General features: G+C 43.0%; 2 protein-coding genes across 5 annotated transcripts in view; one reads left to right on the top strand and one right to left on the bottom strand.

Annotated features, from left to right (window-relative positions):
- Positions 1-1847: 1847 nt before the first annotated feature.
- THNSL1 (threonine synthase like 1) lies at positions 1848-14761 on the bottom strand. 4 transcript variants are annotated; one of them, XM_075552525.1, is made up of 3 exons: positions 14587-14761; positions 9993-10156; positions 1848-8611 (listed from the first exon to the last, which is right to left on the bottom strand). In XM_075552525.1, exon 3 carries the CDS (start codon positions 8569-8571, stop codon positions 6343-6345), a length of 2229 nt encoding a protein of 742 aa, XP_075408640.1. In that variant the 5' UTR covers positions 8572-8611; positions 9993-10156; positions 14587-14761; the 3' UTR covers positions 1848-6342. The 4 variants fall into 4 exon arrangements, with proteins under 4 accessions (XP_075408640.1, XP_075408643.1, XP_075408641.1 ...); XM_075552528.1 differs by lacking the exon at positions 14587-14761 and adding an exon at positions 14386-14567; XM_075552526.1 differs by lacking the exon at positions 14587-14761 and adding an exon at positions 13847-14279.
- The window catches only part of ENKUR (enkurin, TRPC channel interacting protein), a 41857-nt gene continuing 39909 nt past the window's right edge, over positions 14401-16348 (top strand). Inside the window, exon 1 of the mRNA XM_075552529.1 lies at positions 14401-15488. Within this exon, the coding sequence (XP_075408644.1) occupies positions 15412-15488 (77 nt within the window). The 5' untranslated portion in view covers positions 14401-15411. The remainder of the gene's footprint in view (positions 15489-16348) is intronic.

The raw sequence follows: 16348 nt of genomic DNA, 5'->3' as shown, positions 1-16348 counted from the left end.
TAATAAGTACTACAAACCACACAAAACAGACACTTGGAAAACAATTTTCTAATTTGGAAGAAAGTGAAATACCACAAAGTAACATGAAATCAAGGATTTTGCCCTGCTTGGATCCACAATGCTCATGGAAGCATCAGTCCAGAGATCAAAAGACACGTTGCATTGGGTCATCTGCCGCTCAAGACTCCTGTAGAGCATTGAAAAGCAAGGATGTGACAAGCACTAGGGCAGCAGTTCTCAACCGGTGGGTTGAGGCCCCTTTGAGGGTCGAATGACCCTTTAACAGGGGCAACCCAGTTCATCACAGTAGCAAAATTATAGTTATGAAGTGGCAACAAAATAATTTTATGGTTGGGGGTCACCAAAGGGTTATGGCATCCAGAAGGTTGAAACCATTGCACCAGGTGTGCCTGACCCAATCCATGGTGTTTTCAATCGCCTCATATGCGCATGAAGGCTGGATACTGAATATGGAAGAACGATGAAGATTCGATGATTCGAAGATTCACGTTTGAACTGTGGTGCTGGAGAAAAATTGTGGAAAGTTCCATGGACTACCAAAAGGACAAACAAAACTGTCTCGGAAGTATGGCAAGAGTGCTCCTTAGAGGCAAGAGTAGCAAGACTTCATCTCACATACTTTGGACATGTGGTCAGGAGAGACCAGTCCCTGGAGAAGGGCAACATGCTTGGCAATATAGAGTGGCAGCATAATGGGAGGGGGGAGGGGCTTGATGGTGCAGAACCAGGAAGTGTCTTGTTCTGTTGTGCATGGGGTCACTATGGGTCAGAATCAACCTAATAGCACCTGACAACATAACATGGGTTCCAAATACAGGCTATCCACTACCAAGCTCACTCCAAACAATATGTATTTGATGACTTCAAAAGAACAGTTACTGGTGGGTATATAATTATACTACTGGGTATAAATTAGATTTTAATGTGTTCATGAATCCAAGTAATCCCAGTTCAATCTGAAATAGTGCTACTACTTGCTGACTAAAATATATTTTTTGCACTTTAATTAAAGAATCTGAATAGGCATTTTGTTATTTAGAAAGCCTGTTTACTTCTACTTGTTCAAAAATCGTTCTTGTAGGCTTTTCCCCTCATTTTAGCATCTCTCATGGACTCTAGAATATGTTTCCATGTCAATGAAAATAGTAATAAACATCTGCTTTTTAAAATTGCACAGATCAATTAAATCTACTGTTAAATTCTAGCATAAAATTCTAGTATTCATTCACCAAGTATGAGAACTTAATAAGAATCCACTCTTGATTAACATAAAATTATAAACTCCCCAAGTACTTGTAACAGAAATGTACCTGTCATCAGCAGCTCTACATTTCACAGGTCACTAAAATCTCACTAAAGTGCGGGCACGAAAACGTGCCACATGTGTACGTGAAATGCAGTGACCACAAAACAACTCTTATTAGGTGAAGAAAATTCTGAGAACTCAGAGATCGAGTTCTCAATTTAGAAAGAAAAAAGCTAATTTGACTAGAGCACCCTTCTTATGTTAAGCAAATCCACCTTATTGATGTTGGACTGGGATCAAAGTAATGCCACCTGAATCTGATCACACATTGATAGATATCCAATCTATTGACTCGGTCGTTTCTCTTTGACATGTCCCTGTTCCATCACATCGGCAAGTATGTTGGCTCTGATGTTTTGAGTCAGAGCAGCCTGCTTGTTCTGTGTGTTTGAAAGTCTATTTGTTTGTAAAGTAAAAGTTTAAGAAAGGTAAAAGTAATGATTTTAGTGGCTGGCATGCACAGAGAAAGACCCACACAAATAACTCTTCAGAGTAAGATTTTATTCAGGTTCCTGAAGGAGAACAAAAACAATACATTCACGTTTCCATGGGTTTGAGGTTCACAAGAAAACAGGGGTTTTTGGTTTGTTTTGCTTTGTCTTTTGTTTTTTTTAATAACAAGGAGTATTAATTTAAATGTTTGGAAACAAATCAGATTTTAAGAATTTAAGCAATATTTGCAGCATTGGTGGTATTTGAAAGTGAACTGCTATTAAAATCAAACAAAAAACTCTAACAAAACAATTTATTGCCTTCTAAATATTATTCTCATGGAAACATTTTCTACAATTTCCATTATATAGAATTTAAATGTTTTCTCTCAAGAACATTACAAATACTATAAATTAGAAATAATTTAAGATAGTGAACGCTAGAAATTAGAACCCTAGTTTGAACATTGATAGCAGTTTCATTTTATAAATACGGCTTACATTTGTAATATTTCCAGAATATGAAAACTATGCTTACAAGTCATTGGAAAGAATCACAAGTGTTTGGAAGTCCAGACACTGACCTTGTCCAAAAATCTTTAAAAACTGCCTCAGTCCTGGGTATAACAGAGAAAAATTATTAGGTGAAAATGAATGAACCGTGACTTTTGTCATCTGCATGGGTGAATCTTAAGTTTTGATCAGAAGTAGAAGATATTAAAAGAATACCTACATTATGGTTCCGTTTATATAAAATTCAAAACGAAACAATGGAATGCAAATCTAACCAAGGGCTGCGTCACAGAAAAGCTACCGGGGGAATGGGAATGGCATCGGAGAGGAGCCGGTTGGGGCACCAGCAGGGTCATGATTTAGTGCTGAGCCAGGGGATAAGTACATTGATATTTGTCGTATTCATCCGTAACGTGTGCCAATCTTTTAGCTCATCCGGAGGAAATGAAGGGTAGAAAAGTGAAGCTAATACTCTAAAGAGGGGATGTAGACCACTCTTTGGAAAGCTCATTTGAAACTTTTCCCTCTGACTTTGCACATAAAGAAATATAAGAGTAGCTGTGTGGGAAATGTGGATATTCTGAAAGATTGTTTAGCTTCTATGCTTTGCATAAAAGATAAACTTAAAGATTGTCTAAATGTCATAATAGGAAGGGTAGCATTCAAGAAACAAGGGTAACTCATGAAGGAAGGCATCTGAAGGTGCCAAAGGGAGCAGGATCCCAGGTATACCTGAGAGAGGAGGCGGGACACTGCCCAACTCAACCAGAGCAGGAGGGACACGACAGGAGCCCATGCAGGAGGTCCACAGGATAGAAACCTGTCAGTAGATTCACACATGGTGACGGAGGGGATGCTGAGGTAGGTCCTATTTAATAGCTTGCTCCTCTTGAAGGAGACAAGGCCATTAGCTGAGCAAAGGATAAGAGCTGGTTTGGGAAAAAGTGAAGAACAGTTCTGGTCTGCAAAAGAACTCACCCCAGAAATATGCAAATGGACTCTCGGACATCTCACCTTACTTGTGTCCCTTGCCTCTTTCTCCTAGAATCCATTTCTTCTTCCTCTGCCATTCACTCGAGGCCGAGTCATAGTGACCCCCTAGAGCAGGGGAGAACAGCCCCGTGAAGCAGCTGCTAGTTTCAAACCGCAGCCCTTGCAGGAATCGCAGGCCCATGTGTAACCACTATGCACCAGGGCTCCTCTCTCCCATCTTGAAGAAGTCCCTTCAGGTTCTCCCTCCTCTGCAAAACTTTCCCCAACGACTCCTTGGCAGGCCTTTCCTTTTACACCCTACAGCAGGGACCATACGGTTCATTTTCACTTAACCACATACCAAATTTGCTTCGGTGTCATACATAATTTAATTTTCATGTGTTGTCTTCGTAACTATAGTCTTGTAGACATCCTGGCTCTGCTCTTAAACCCTGCCCCTTTCATTAAAAAACAAAATAAAACAAGTACATTCTGATGCACAGAGAACATTTCCATACATTCTCTGAACATATCATCTAGTGAGACAAGTAGCCTTAAAAGTCAACCTGCAATAACAAACGCGGCAGAGGACATGACTTTGAATCTCCGTCATTGTTTTCTTCTAGCGGAGCCTGGTTTTTGCATTTTGGTTTGAAAGCTCACATTTTAGAATCCTAGCCACACAATGTTAACATGATTGCTCCAACTTTAAACATTTTTAAAACAAAATCGCTCCTGGCCATCCATTCAACTGTTAAATTGTCTTCATCTGCACAAGTTTTGGTGTATGGCTTCATGTAGGTAGGTCATCCATGAAAAGCAGAAAGTTATCAACAAAGCAAACCACGTTAGGAATGCCATCTTGTGGTTGAGCGCAGTCCATTACATTCGCAGGTCCACGCGATGGCAATCTTCAATGTAGAAATAAAACGTTCAGGAAATGCACCCCTGGTAATCATGCTTAAAATGTATTATTTATAGCAAGGTATATAAATGGGATATATGCATTTATTGTGTGTGATTTTGTCCCCAAAAAAAGAAACAGCATTCATTGATGAAACAATAGATAACTTATATAGGAATAGAAACCTGTCGTCTAGAACTACAAATAGACTTCCATTAAAACCATTAAGTGCTCTGAATGTTAGGAAAATGTCCTCTCAGAATAAACAGTAACACAACTACCTTTGTTGATGAAACTCATAGTGACCCCGCAGGAGAGTGCCCTGCCCCACGCACTCTGCAAGGCGACCTGTCTTTATGGAGGCCACAGGCAGGCCCGCCGCTGCCGGCCCCATTTCCTCCTGGGGCACAGTGCATTGGTTCCACCCACCAACCTCTCAGTTAGCAGCTGAGCACTTAACTGTGCCACCAGGGCTCCTCCTTGGAATAAGGGAAGTACTCTTGTATCCAATATATCCAATCGATGGATTGTTAAAAATATCTGCCGTCGAGTCCAAATAGTTTCAAAACAAATGAAAGCTAGACATCATCATCATGGCTTGGAAAGGGAACCGTAAAAATACAATGCTATAGGACACAGGAAAGGAGCCCTGTGGGGGCTGTGGGGCGAGCATTGGGCTGCTGACCACGTTTACGCTTCGAACCCACCACCTTCTCTGCAGGAGGAAGACGAGGCTTTCTGTTCCCTTAAAGAAGTTGTCTCAGAACCCCTACAGGGTCAATGTGTGTCAGCTCAGGTTGGTTCCAGAGCACTGGTTTGGGCAAGAAGGCCATGACAAGGAGCCCTGGTGACGCACTGGGTAAAATGGCAAGATACTAACCAAGAGACTGAATGACTGAACCCACTAGCCACTCCTGGGAGAAAAATGTGGCAATCTGTCCCAGCTAAGAATTACAGCCTGGGCACCTTGGGAGGCATTCTATGCTCTTCGACAATCCTGATGAGTTGGAATCAACTGGAAGGTAATGGGTTGGGTGAGAGCAATGGCATTGGTGGTGGGTTTGGCCAGGACATAGCAATATGAAAGGGCCAAGTGTAACTGCCTCATTACCTTCCTGCCCGGGGTTTCCAAGGTTACACAAGGGCATTGGCTAGTGGATTCGAACCACTGATTTTTTTGGTTTGCAGCTGATTGTTTAACCATTGAACCAGCAGTGCTCCTATTATTACCCAACAAACAAACTGTCAAGGAGTCGATTCTAATTCAGAGCAACCACTGGTTTCCTAATAACCCAGCTTGTTGAATAACCCAGTGGTTATTCGTTGGGCCGCTAACCGCAGGTCAGCAGTTCAAACCTGTCTGACACACACAGTGGGAAAACGATGAGGCGGTCAGTTCCCATAAATAGTCTCAGAAACCCTGTAGGTTCCTTTGGAGTTGGAACTGACTCAATGGATTGGGTTTGGTAAAGAGAAGTAAGGACAGAGGACTTGTCTAATTTGGATTGAATAGGATACACAATTAACTGAAGTCCAAATGAGAGCTTGAGAAGGATTGCTCTAATCTTAACAAGATGAGCTTCCTCCATATGGGAGCTCTGGTGGCACAGAGGTTAAAGTGCTAGCCAAAAGGTCAGTGGTTCGAACCCACCAGCTGCTCCTCAGGAGAACGATGAGGCAGTTAGTTTTCAGAGAGATTTACCACCCCGCAAACCCTAGGTCAGTTCTACTCCGCAGTCTCGGGTGCAGTGAACTGGAATCAACTGGATGGCAGTGGAGTTTGGGATTCCTCCAAGTGAGGCTTTCTAGGCCACAGAGAACTAGCATTTGGTCACCTATATTCATAATTATGCTTAGGTACTTACATTCCAAAATCGTGAATAAGGACCAGAAATTTGGCTCCCTCGAAAAAGACAAGGGAGGGGAAATGGTTATGTCGCACTTACATGCAAAGCAAAGCAAACCAGCACAAAGTCCGTGCGCTCCGCCACCCGTTTCACTTTTAGATTCCGGTTCCAAGGAGCACGTGCAGGTACAATGTTCAGTGCTCAACAGGCTGGTAAAACCCCCAAAGATGATAGACCTCGCTCTGTCATGTACATTTTCCTAACAAAATGTCACTGTACCACAAATGAACATTCGAGATATTTATTATTGAGCATCAGGCAGTTGGGGTGGGGGGCGGTCAGAAGTCTTCATAGGAACTGACTTTGTATTAGTTTTTCCACTTGACCCTTCAGGACATTCACATCAGCTGTGCAGACCTGATACTCCATCTTCTCGTGTTGCTTTGTTGTCTCCAATAAAGCCCTGTGTGGTGGAGGTAATGCATTGTATGAACTCAGTAAATAAAGCTGACTCGATGAAGTTTGGTTGAGTTCTTTAATCTTTAAAGCCTGCATGATCACAGGTGCGAACTTCGAGTAATGAGCTGTCGAGGAGACAATCACGGGGCAAGTTTTGTCTTGCATTCGGTCTGCAACCACTTTGGCAATAGCAGTGTGTGGGTCCAGGATATACCCTGAAGCGTTATAGGTGGAGTGAATCGCTGCTAGGCAGTCTTCCTCAGAACACCAGTCAGCTACAAAATCCTGCTGGAGCTTTTCAACTAGAATCTTTTCTATCTGAAAGTGGTTCTGAGTGTCTAGCTGATTGAATAATTTTGTCATCAGTTGTCCATCTTTATTTGCCATCATGTGTAAATGCCGCTCTAGGTTTGAAGACTTGAGAATATCTATTGCTGGTGAAAAGGTTTGCGCTATTTTCCTTTCCCTTAGATCATAATGTCCTGTTTTTATAAAATCAGTCAGAACATGGTTCTGATTAGAAGCGCAAATAAATTTCCGAATAGGGATCCCCATCATCTTGGCATACACTGCAGCAAGAATGTTCCCAAAGTTTCCTGTGGGAATGCAGACATCGACTGGGCTTCCAAAAGAAATAAAGCCTTGGCTAACGAGATCAAGATATGAAGAAGCATGATAAATGACCTGGGGAAGCAGCCGGCCCCAGTTTATGGAATTAGCTGAACTTAAGATGGTTCCATATTCAACAATAAGAAAGCCAGTAAAATCGCAATCTTTAAACATATTTTTCACGGCTGTTTGACAAAAATCAAAATCCGACTTAACACCCACTGCCCGTCCATTTTCTCTCTGACTGCCAACTATCTGCGCCTTTTGAAAATCACTTACTCCGTTTTCAGGGAAAAATGTGGCCACGGCTATTCTTTTCTTGTCACTGTCATTCAGATGGCTGAAGCCATTTAGCACCGCGCTGCCTGTGTCTCCGGAAGTAGCTACAAGTACCATGTAATTGCAGTTCGGTGGAATACAGTGTGCAAAGAGATGAGGCATAAGCTGTAGAGACAAGTCTTTAAAAGATCCTGTCGGTCCATGAAACAACTCCAGGATGAACTGGTTGCCGGAAAGGTGCCTGACGGGGGCAACTCTGGAGCAGGCAAAGTTTTTCCCATAAGCAGCTTCGATCATTTCTCCCAGTCTGGCAGCAGGTACGTCAGCAGGATGGATGCACTTTTCCAAGAGTATTTGTGCTCTTTCAACGTACGTTGCTCCTAGGAGGCCTTTCCACTCCGCAGAGCTTAATTTTGGAAACTCCTTCTCGGGAACAAAGAGCCCGCCATCAGAAGCTAACCCTTCAGTCAGAGCTTCACTAAAGCATTTTGTTGAGTTCTTCTGCTTACAGTCTTTCGGCCAATTGTACCTTGTGGAAATGAATGTTTCTGAATCCACAGCTTGGTACCTCTGAACCGCTTTCAGCACCTTGTCAGCCACCTCTTCCGGAGAAGCCCCACGTTCACAAAACACACGCATATCAAACCACTTTTTATAGTACTGTCTTCTAGAGGCAATTAAGTCTTTCATGGGTGTTCCAAAATTCTGACCCACAATTCTGTTCAGCTTCATTGATTGTAGACGCTCAATTATGTCGATCAGAGGTACGTCCAAGTATACCACAATCCCGTTCTTCTTCAGATGCCACATGCTAGCTTCGTGCATTGGATTTGACCCAGTGAGGGAAATCACACTTCCAGATGCAGAAAAGTTTAACACAGCTTTTCCTTCCTCTTCTAAAAATTGTTCATTACCAACATCCTGTAATTTTTCAGACACACTCATGTTCCAGGTTTTTTCAAGGATATCATCATCCACATCTATGACACAACAGCCGAGTCTCTGGCCTAGGATTCTGCCAACTGTTGTTTTGCCAGCACCGGGAGGGCCCATCAGGATAATATTTTTGTTTCCAACAAGAGAATGGGTTGAATGCCATGACTTCCTTAGTTCCGCAAGTGCAAATGTTCCTGAAAGAATCGGGCGTCCATGTTGATGATTTTTCCCCTGTGCCCTAAATAAGCATCTCTGTGCTATCTGTCTCAGATGCTGACATCGGTTAAAGAGCATTGTCTTCTCACTTTCTGCTCAAGCCAACCTGGCTTGAGCCCTTTACAAACAAAAGAACAGAAAAAGACACGTGGTTGGTTACGACTTTCAACAGATTATCAAATCCTGACAGGATTCCTGAAAGTAATCTTTAAAATGTCTTATGATTCTCTGAAGTTTGTAGGGCATTTTTAAAAAAGGGTGTCCCCACCCAAATTCTCACATATTGCATACTATCCTTTTAATATTTGCTCAAATCTCAAGACACTGAAAAACCATACTTTAAAAAGGGGTCACTATAAACAACAGATATTTTTATGAAATCTTGTATTTTTTAAAGTACCATAAACTAGTATTTTCTGTTGCTTTATGAAATACTGTAATGAAAACGGTTTCATGATTTATAGGTTTGCAACAAAACAAGGAGTTGCAGTACTGTGCAGTATTCTTTTTAGTGGTTCTCAACCTTCCTAATCGTGGCCCTTTCATACAGTCCCTCTTGTGGTGGTGACTCCCCAACCATAACACTGTTTTCGTTTCTACTTCATCACTGTCATGTTGCTACTGTTGTGAATTAGGCAACCCCTGTGAAAGGGTCGTTCAACCCCCAAAGGGGTCACGACCTACAGGTTGAGAACCACTGTTTTATATCTAACATCTGCCGAACACGTGATCAGAGTATCATGTCACTATAAATTCCTTAGTTGTGGAATTCACAAAACTAAAGCAGTATTTGCATATAATATGTGTGAGTAAGTAACTTTCTAAGTGACAGGGCAAAGGTAGGGCACTTTCTTCCTGTGTCTTTTATGTGCATTCTATTAAGAGACATTTTTACACATTAGTCATATTGAAGACCTTAAAAGGAACCAAAGTGAAAGACAGAAAATTATAGCAAATAGTTAAGGAAAGTGGATAAATCAGCCATAAAGTCACTGGCACCGTATCACTGACCTCATCTGCATGGGGCCAGGTCCTTTTGTTATCTGGTCCTATAAGCATCACCAGTGGAGGAACCTCACTCAAATTCCACACAGTCTCAAAAGCTCTGGCCATAGAACTCAAGAATGTTTTCAGTGGTGAGAGAAAAACATTATTCTGGCATCAGAGGAAGCTCTGTAATTTCCCCTATCATTCATGTACCTGTCTTTGGACACACACACTACCAAAAACAAAGTGTGTGCAACATACATCAAAATGTAGGTATGTGTAAGTGCCACAACGTTCATTTAAATGGACAGTAGTATTTTTACAGCTGCATCATGGGCTTTTCAAATGTCTAATGGTAGAACCAATATGCAATCAAGTTATAACAGGTATTAGTATATTGAAATATATTATAAAGACTTTCAATTGTTTTCTTCTATAGTTATTTCTTTTTCTTAAACTGTTATCTGTAATCAAACATTTCAGCCATTTTAACCCAACTGAATTTAACTTACACGTAACATTAGAACTGTCAAGAGAAAATATTCATTTCCTTTGTCGGTAGCTTGAAAGTGCTGTATTTAACTTATGAACATATGACCCACAAGAATCAATCTTAGCTGAAGTGTTGGAAGTGTGTTGATTCTGGGCAAAAGTTGATCTTTGTAAAAAGTAGCGTCTATAATGAAAAAAAATTAAAGTTAATAAGACCACCATAGACTATCATAAAGTTCCACACATCGACTATTAAAAATTCCACTTGAATTTTTTACACAAAAGTATACGCCTTTTTGTCCTCAAATTTATTATGAAAAGACTAAGAGTTTGTTTTTAGCATGTACAAGGAATTTTACTCCAAACTACTGAAAGAATGTGTCATTAATCTGAAATACGATCTAAAACTAACAAATAAAAAGTCCTTTTAACAATGACACCTAAAATTGTTTTAACTGGATACCCAATATTCAGAGGAAATAAAACTTTATAGTAAGTCTATCAAATTAGTGTCTGAATTATTCTTGTACGCTGTCTCATCCATCTGAATCACTATGATTCATATGTAAACCTCTCATAAAAAGTCCAAATGAAGCATCTGCCATACGTCTGAGATATTTAAATGAGTCAAAGTGCCTATTATAGTAGTTGGTTAACTAAGATTAATGTACATTAATCAGTGTCACCTAGGGACAATGGGCTTGAATCAGAATACCTAGGTATTGTTTGGAATGACCTAGCTTGTTTATACACATCCAGAGACAATAATGGTTTTCACCCCATCAAGAACTGTTTTGCTATGCGCTATCTACTCTGTCCCCGAGTTACCTGAGTTCCTCAAGGGCCAGGAGGAATTACACGCCTGAACCACATCACCTATCTGTTACGTGAGTTGTTGTGAGGGTACTGTCCACAACAGACTGAGCAAACTCCTATTTAGGAAGATTGTGCTTATAATGTTCGAGAATGCTTACTTTTTTGAGTTTCCAATGTATAAATATCCTTCTGATCTCTGTTATCATTAATTTATATGTTCTGTATAGCTGGTTTGTTTTTATGCATACTAAATATTTTAAATGATCTTGCCTTCCATTTTCTGCTGTTTGCTAAAACGGAGAAGATGATAAAGCAAATACAATGAGGATTAATTTCACTTTATCAAACCTTAGTTCTGGTTTCATCTTTTCTGTGCCTTTCCATGTAAAATCTTTCTTATTTGCCTTGTACTAGACACTTTGGGGAAGCAAAATATAGGTGGCTTAAAAGTAGAAAATGACAGTACTATTTATTAATTTTGTATCCGTTATTTTTCCACAAAACTTCCTAAAACTAGCAGAAGGCAGTTGAGTATTGTAACATATAGCAAATACAGTTTTCAGAGAAAAATAATATTAGCAAAATAATAAATTTAATTTTTTAACAATTATCCATGAACGAATTTGAAGGACTTGGCAACAGCCCTAAGTAAAAACAAAAAAGAGTAATCCCCATGGCACATAGTTTCTACTTAAAATGGTTTCCCTTTAATTCAAGACCATTGTATTAAATTGCTTTCTTTATAACATCTCAATATTCATCAGTATAGTGACCACAAGTGAGTAATTTTTCTACAAGGGCAAAAACATTTTGTATGGAATGAAAGTCGCCCAAGAGTCAGTAAGCGAAAACCATTCAGAACAAATCCCTTTGCCAGAAGGTACTCAGGTTTCCTTACACTATCAGTGCTCTGAGATTTCCTGTAGAGCAAGTTCTACACACACAAAAAGACTTTCCGCTTTCTCATGTTTGGCAGCTTATTTACACTAAGATAGTGGTTTAAGCACACACCCTGCTAATGGAGAGAAAGGTCAGTGGTTCAAACCCATCAACGGCTCCGTGGGAGAGGCAGCAGCACCAAGGATTACAACCTTGGAAAGCATGGGTCCCTCTACTTTGTCCCTTAAGGCTGCTGTTAGTCACCACCAGGCCAGTGGGTTTGCTTCAGGGCTTTCATTTAGTGATGATGTCACTCTAGCTTTACCACAAGGTTGTGATCAACGGCAAGCATATTCTACCCAGTGTCCATTTTCCCTTCTAAGCTAACTGGTCCGGAAGACTTCAATTCCATCATAAAATTCCATGGCTTTCAAATCTTGAAAGATATTCTGAAGTTTTTTCTGGTTTGTTTTAGCTTCAAAAATGCTCTATTTTCCCCAGTAACGAATGTTCTTCAATAAGTAATAAAAATGCAAATCTATCAACATTCACCAATACAGGGAAGGTGAAGCACTGAGGCTTCCAACTTCAGACCAAGCATCTTCCCACGGCCCTCCATTGGTCCCTACTTCCCAGGAACTGGAGACTGGACTGGTGGAAGGCTGAACACTTCAGAGAGAGGGCCACGTGGTTGAGCACATGGATCTTACAACTAATGTGCAATTTCACAAGCTCACTGGTTATTTGCCTTTATCTTTGCCACAAAGCTAGTTAGTGCTCTTTTAGCAGAAAGCCTCTGGTGTATTTGTATTTAATTCAGATGGCTTTTGAGTAGACTTTCCAATTCTCTTCACTTTGAAAAAATATAAAGAAGCCCTTTTCAGCAAAGATTTATTTTTCCACCGAATTGTCTTATTTATACAGGCTCATTTGAGTCAGTTAGTTAAGACAAGTGTTGTGGGAGAGAAAACTTAAACAGCACATGTAAAACACACACACACACCATTTATACCAGATGTGGGTGCAAACTAGTGTGCAAAGGCCAAATACGGGCCAGCAATCAGTGTTTGAAACACAACCACCCATGAGCTCATGGGTGTTCCGTCGATGGCTGCTTTAGCACCCCATGGAGCATTAAGTTCAGTGGTGGCAGAGGTCCTTTGGCCTGCAAACCCCAAAATACTATCTTGCCCTGCACAAACTCTTTCTTAGATACCAGTCCTCATTCCTTGTGCACATATTAGATACAGGCCTCCCGCTGAAGGGCCCTGCCATTTGGAGGAAATGATTGGAAATACAAATAAATTCTCTGTAAATGCCCTTTGAGCTGAAAACCACAAATAGAGGCCAAGAGTCTAAGGGAAACATCCCTAGGTGACACAAGTGACTTACGCTCAACCTAACACTTGGCAGTTTGAATTCACCCAGCCAGCAGTGACCCCGAAGGTGCTGGTGATCTGCTTCTGGAAAGATTCTCACCTAGAAAACACTCCTTATCCTCAGAAACACAGGGCAACTTTCCTGGGTGCTTATCTAAGGAGCCGTTTCTTTCCAAATGAGTTCTGGTCTTCCTGGCTGTAAACTAAAGTGAGATGCCAAGCAAATTTGCACAGCATTTTAAAAGCACAGGAAAAGAAACTGGCCATTGGTGAAATTATTGTATTTTAGTATAACTAGAAATTCAAGACTAGCAGAGGCCAGTTGGTGCTTAAGGTACTAGAGAAACCATGCCTTCCCCTCCAGAGCCAGAGCCCTTCCTGCCCAGCTTAAACATAAAAATGCCTTCCCAAAAGGTTTCCTTTTAATGAGAGAAAATACGTATGCCTCGGCTAATGACTTAGCCATGCGTTACTGTGCTGCTGCTATTGAGTTGTTACTTGAGGCCTGAGCATGTACAGAGAACTGTTCCCCAGAGTTCTTCTCTATAAATGCGGAGCAAAATAAAAACCCACCAAACTGAAAACACTCGACGGGAAGGGAAAGAGGCATTACTTAATAAAATGCTTTGGAAGGTACAAAGTCCATTTGAGGTGGAGAAAGCAGTATGCTCATCACCAAGAGGTCATTCGTTTTCCCAACAAGTTTGTTATAAAAGTAAAAAATTCTGATCAGCTAGTTAAGGAAAAAAATAACATTCTTATCTAATGAATTTCATCAAAACACCAAAAGGAGGACATACACATTCAGCCAACCCTGTAGGTGGTAATCAAGTCTATGATCCCTCCAATAACCGCCTAGGCAAAAGGGAAAGAGGGTTCACTGTGGTCCGCTGCTTTCTCTGTCCCCTTTGGCAGAGCGGGCTCTGTGTGGTTGGTTCCGAACCACCCATTTGCCCTCTCAAATCACATTCCCCAAAGGGCTCTTATGGCCGAGGGAGAGAAAACGCCTTTTCAAACCGCGGTCGGCATTAGCACACAGATTCCTGGAGGGTCAAGTACTCAAACGTGACCGAACCACTCCTCAAAACGGCCGTTTTCAAAAAAAAAAAAAGGGTCACAAAATATCGGGCAAATCCAAGGGCCCATTTCAAAGGGCCTCCGCTGTCATGGAGGCTGCTCGGTAAAGAAAGACGTCAAGTTCCGGGTCTCGGTGTGAAGACCAGCGGTCAAGGGGCCAGCGGGCGCCTGGGGAGGGGGGAGGGCGGGGACCCGCGCGCCGGACCGAGGGACCTGGGGCGGGGCGGGGGGATGGACACCGCCGCCGAGGGCGCGCACTCACGCAGGTGCGGGCGGTGCGGCCGTGGGATGGCGGGGCGCCCGGGGGATGGCGCGGCGCCGGGCAAGAAGCGGCAGGTGCCCTGCGCGCTGACATCTCCGCGTCACCGAGCATCCGGAAGGAGAAGGAACGCCGGGGGACCAGGCCCGCGCCGGTTACGGACTGCTGTCTACAGCTCTCGGGTCCTTCTCCTTCATCACTCACCAAGGAAAGCACCCTGAGCAGGCGGGGGGGGTAGGAAAGGAAATGGGAACGAGAGTCCAGGAGCCGCCAGCGCCGCCTCGGGCGACGGAGACCCGCAGCTCTGACGCCCGTCGGGGATCGCCCACCGCCCGGCCTCAGGCCTCGCTAGGCCCGGCCCGCCCCCTCGCACCCGCCTCTGCGCATGCGCCAGAAGTGGCCTCGGCGCCCGCGCGCCACGCCCATCTCGCCACGCCCCCTAGCAACCGTTGCGTCACTCTCCTCCCGCACTCCACTTCCGCCCCCGAAACACCTCTTGGAGACGCTGGACCCTGCTTCCGGTTGGCGTCAGCACGCGCCCCGCCTCCGCCGGCACTGCGCCTGCGCATCAGCGCCCGATTGTGTGACGCCTGCGTTCCAGCTGCGCTTCCCGACGCTCGCAATAAGGTTGTTCTTTACCTCAAACGTGGACAGAACAGAGCAAATCCGTTAGTGGACGACATTCCCCACCCAGCTTCCTTCAGGGGCACGTGGGTGACCTCCATACTGGACTTCTCGGCTGGAAAAAGGCGCTGGAATTAGAAGGACGGGCGCTTTCCCGTCGCCTAGTAACAGTTTCCACGACTACCGCGTGGTCAACCACGCTAAGAAACGCCCCGAGGGCTAGAAAGGGTATTTTCTAACCCCGCAGACGGCTTTTAAGAGCGGCGGTCTAGGGGCGCCGTGTCCGAGAGAAGCCGTGGCTTCTTAGGACAAAGGAGTAGTGAAGGAAGAAGAAGGCGTGAAGGGGCGGGAAAAGTACAGTGGTGAGGAAAAAGTGGATCGTTTTTAGGGGGTCATTTGGTGGTCATGGATACAACGTGCTTTTCTGAGAGCATTTATAACCTCATCCCCAGTGACACGAAGGAGCCTCCCCAGCCTCCTAGGTATGTGGGTACGAAAGATTATCACTTGGAACCGTCATTTTAAAGTTAAACCTAGATGCCATGTGACTAAAATATTTTGTTCTCTCACTAAAGTAGCCTTGGATGACAGCTTCTCACAGAAGAGACAGCAAAATCTAATGTATTGGGCAAATCACAAGTAACAGGGCATCTGGGTACTAAAAGATGGCCCTTGTGTAAAATTTAACCTCCTGCTAATCCAGTGTGTGTTTCTTAATGTATCTTTGTACATGATGTGGCCAACAAGGTATTGCAAATTTTCATGTTATCACAAAGAGCAGATCAGTGTTCTTACCCCGTGTTGGAGACTTGATATTTACATCCATAAGTTCACTGTTGTGTTTTTAACTGCACTACTCCATGTCTGTAAAGACAGTACCCACACAGTGTTCTTGTGATCGTTAAGCAGAAATTCTCATTTGTTCCTGAGATTCAGTCTTTTGATGTTAACAATGTAGATGGATCGATGGAGGAAAGGAGAGAAAATGGATTAACAGAGACACCAATATTATGTCACGGAGTCAAAAATGTAGGTAAACCACATCAGCCCGGTTGCCAGCAAAATTGACTCGGACTCGTGATCGCTCTGACATGTGTTCCAGAGGAGACGTGTGCTCTGCAGGGTGTATGGTGACTGATGTTTCTGTATCAATCACTAGACCTTTCTCCTGAGATGCTGGTCAGTGGTCTTGAACCTCTGTCATCTGGTTAGTAGCTGAGGGCCAGCCGCCAGGTGCTACAAAGTGGAACTGCCCCCATGGAGTTTCCAAACTGTACTCTTTCCAGGAGGAAATTTCCAGGCCTTTCTCCATTGGAGTTATACGGAGCTGCTGCTGGGTTGA

This window comes from Tenrec ecaudatus, chromosome 6 (genome assembly GCF_050624435.1).
Source record: "Tenrec ecaudatus isolate mTenEca1 chromosome 6, mTenEca1.hap1, whole genome shotgun sequence".
Taxonomy (NCBI): Eukaryota; Metazoa; Chordata; class Mammalia; order Afrosoricida; family Tenrecidae; genus Tenrec; species Tenrec ecaudatus.
The sequence above is the reverse complement of the archived record's forward strand: the minus strand, read 5'-3'. Positions and strand labels throughout refer to the sequence as shown.

Bases quoted from the DNA above. Each gene is read 5' to 3' on its own strand.
- THNSL1 (XM_075552525.1), bottom strand. From the start codon at position 8,571: ATGCTCTTTAACCGATGTCAGCATCTGAGACAGATAGCACAGAGATGC.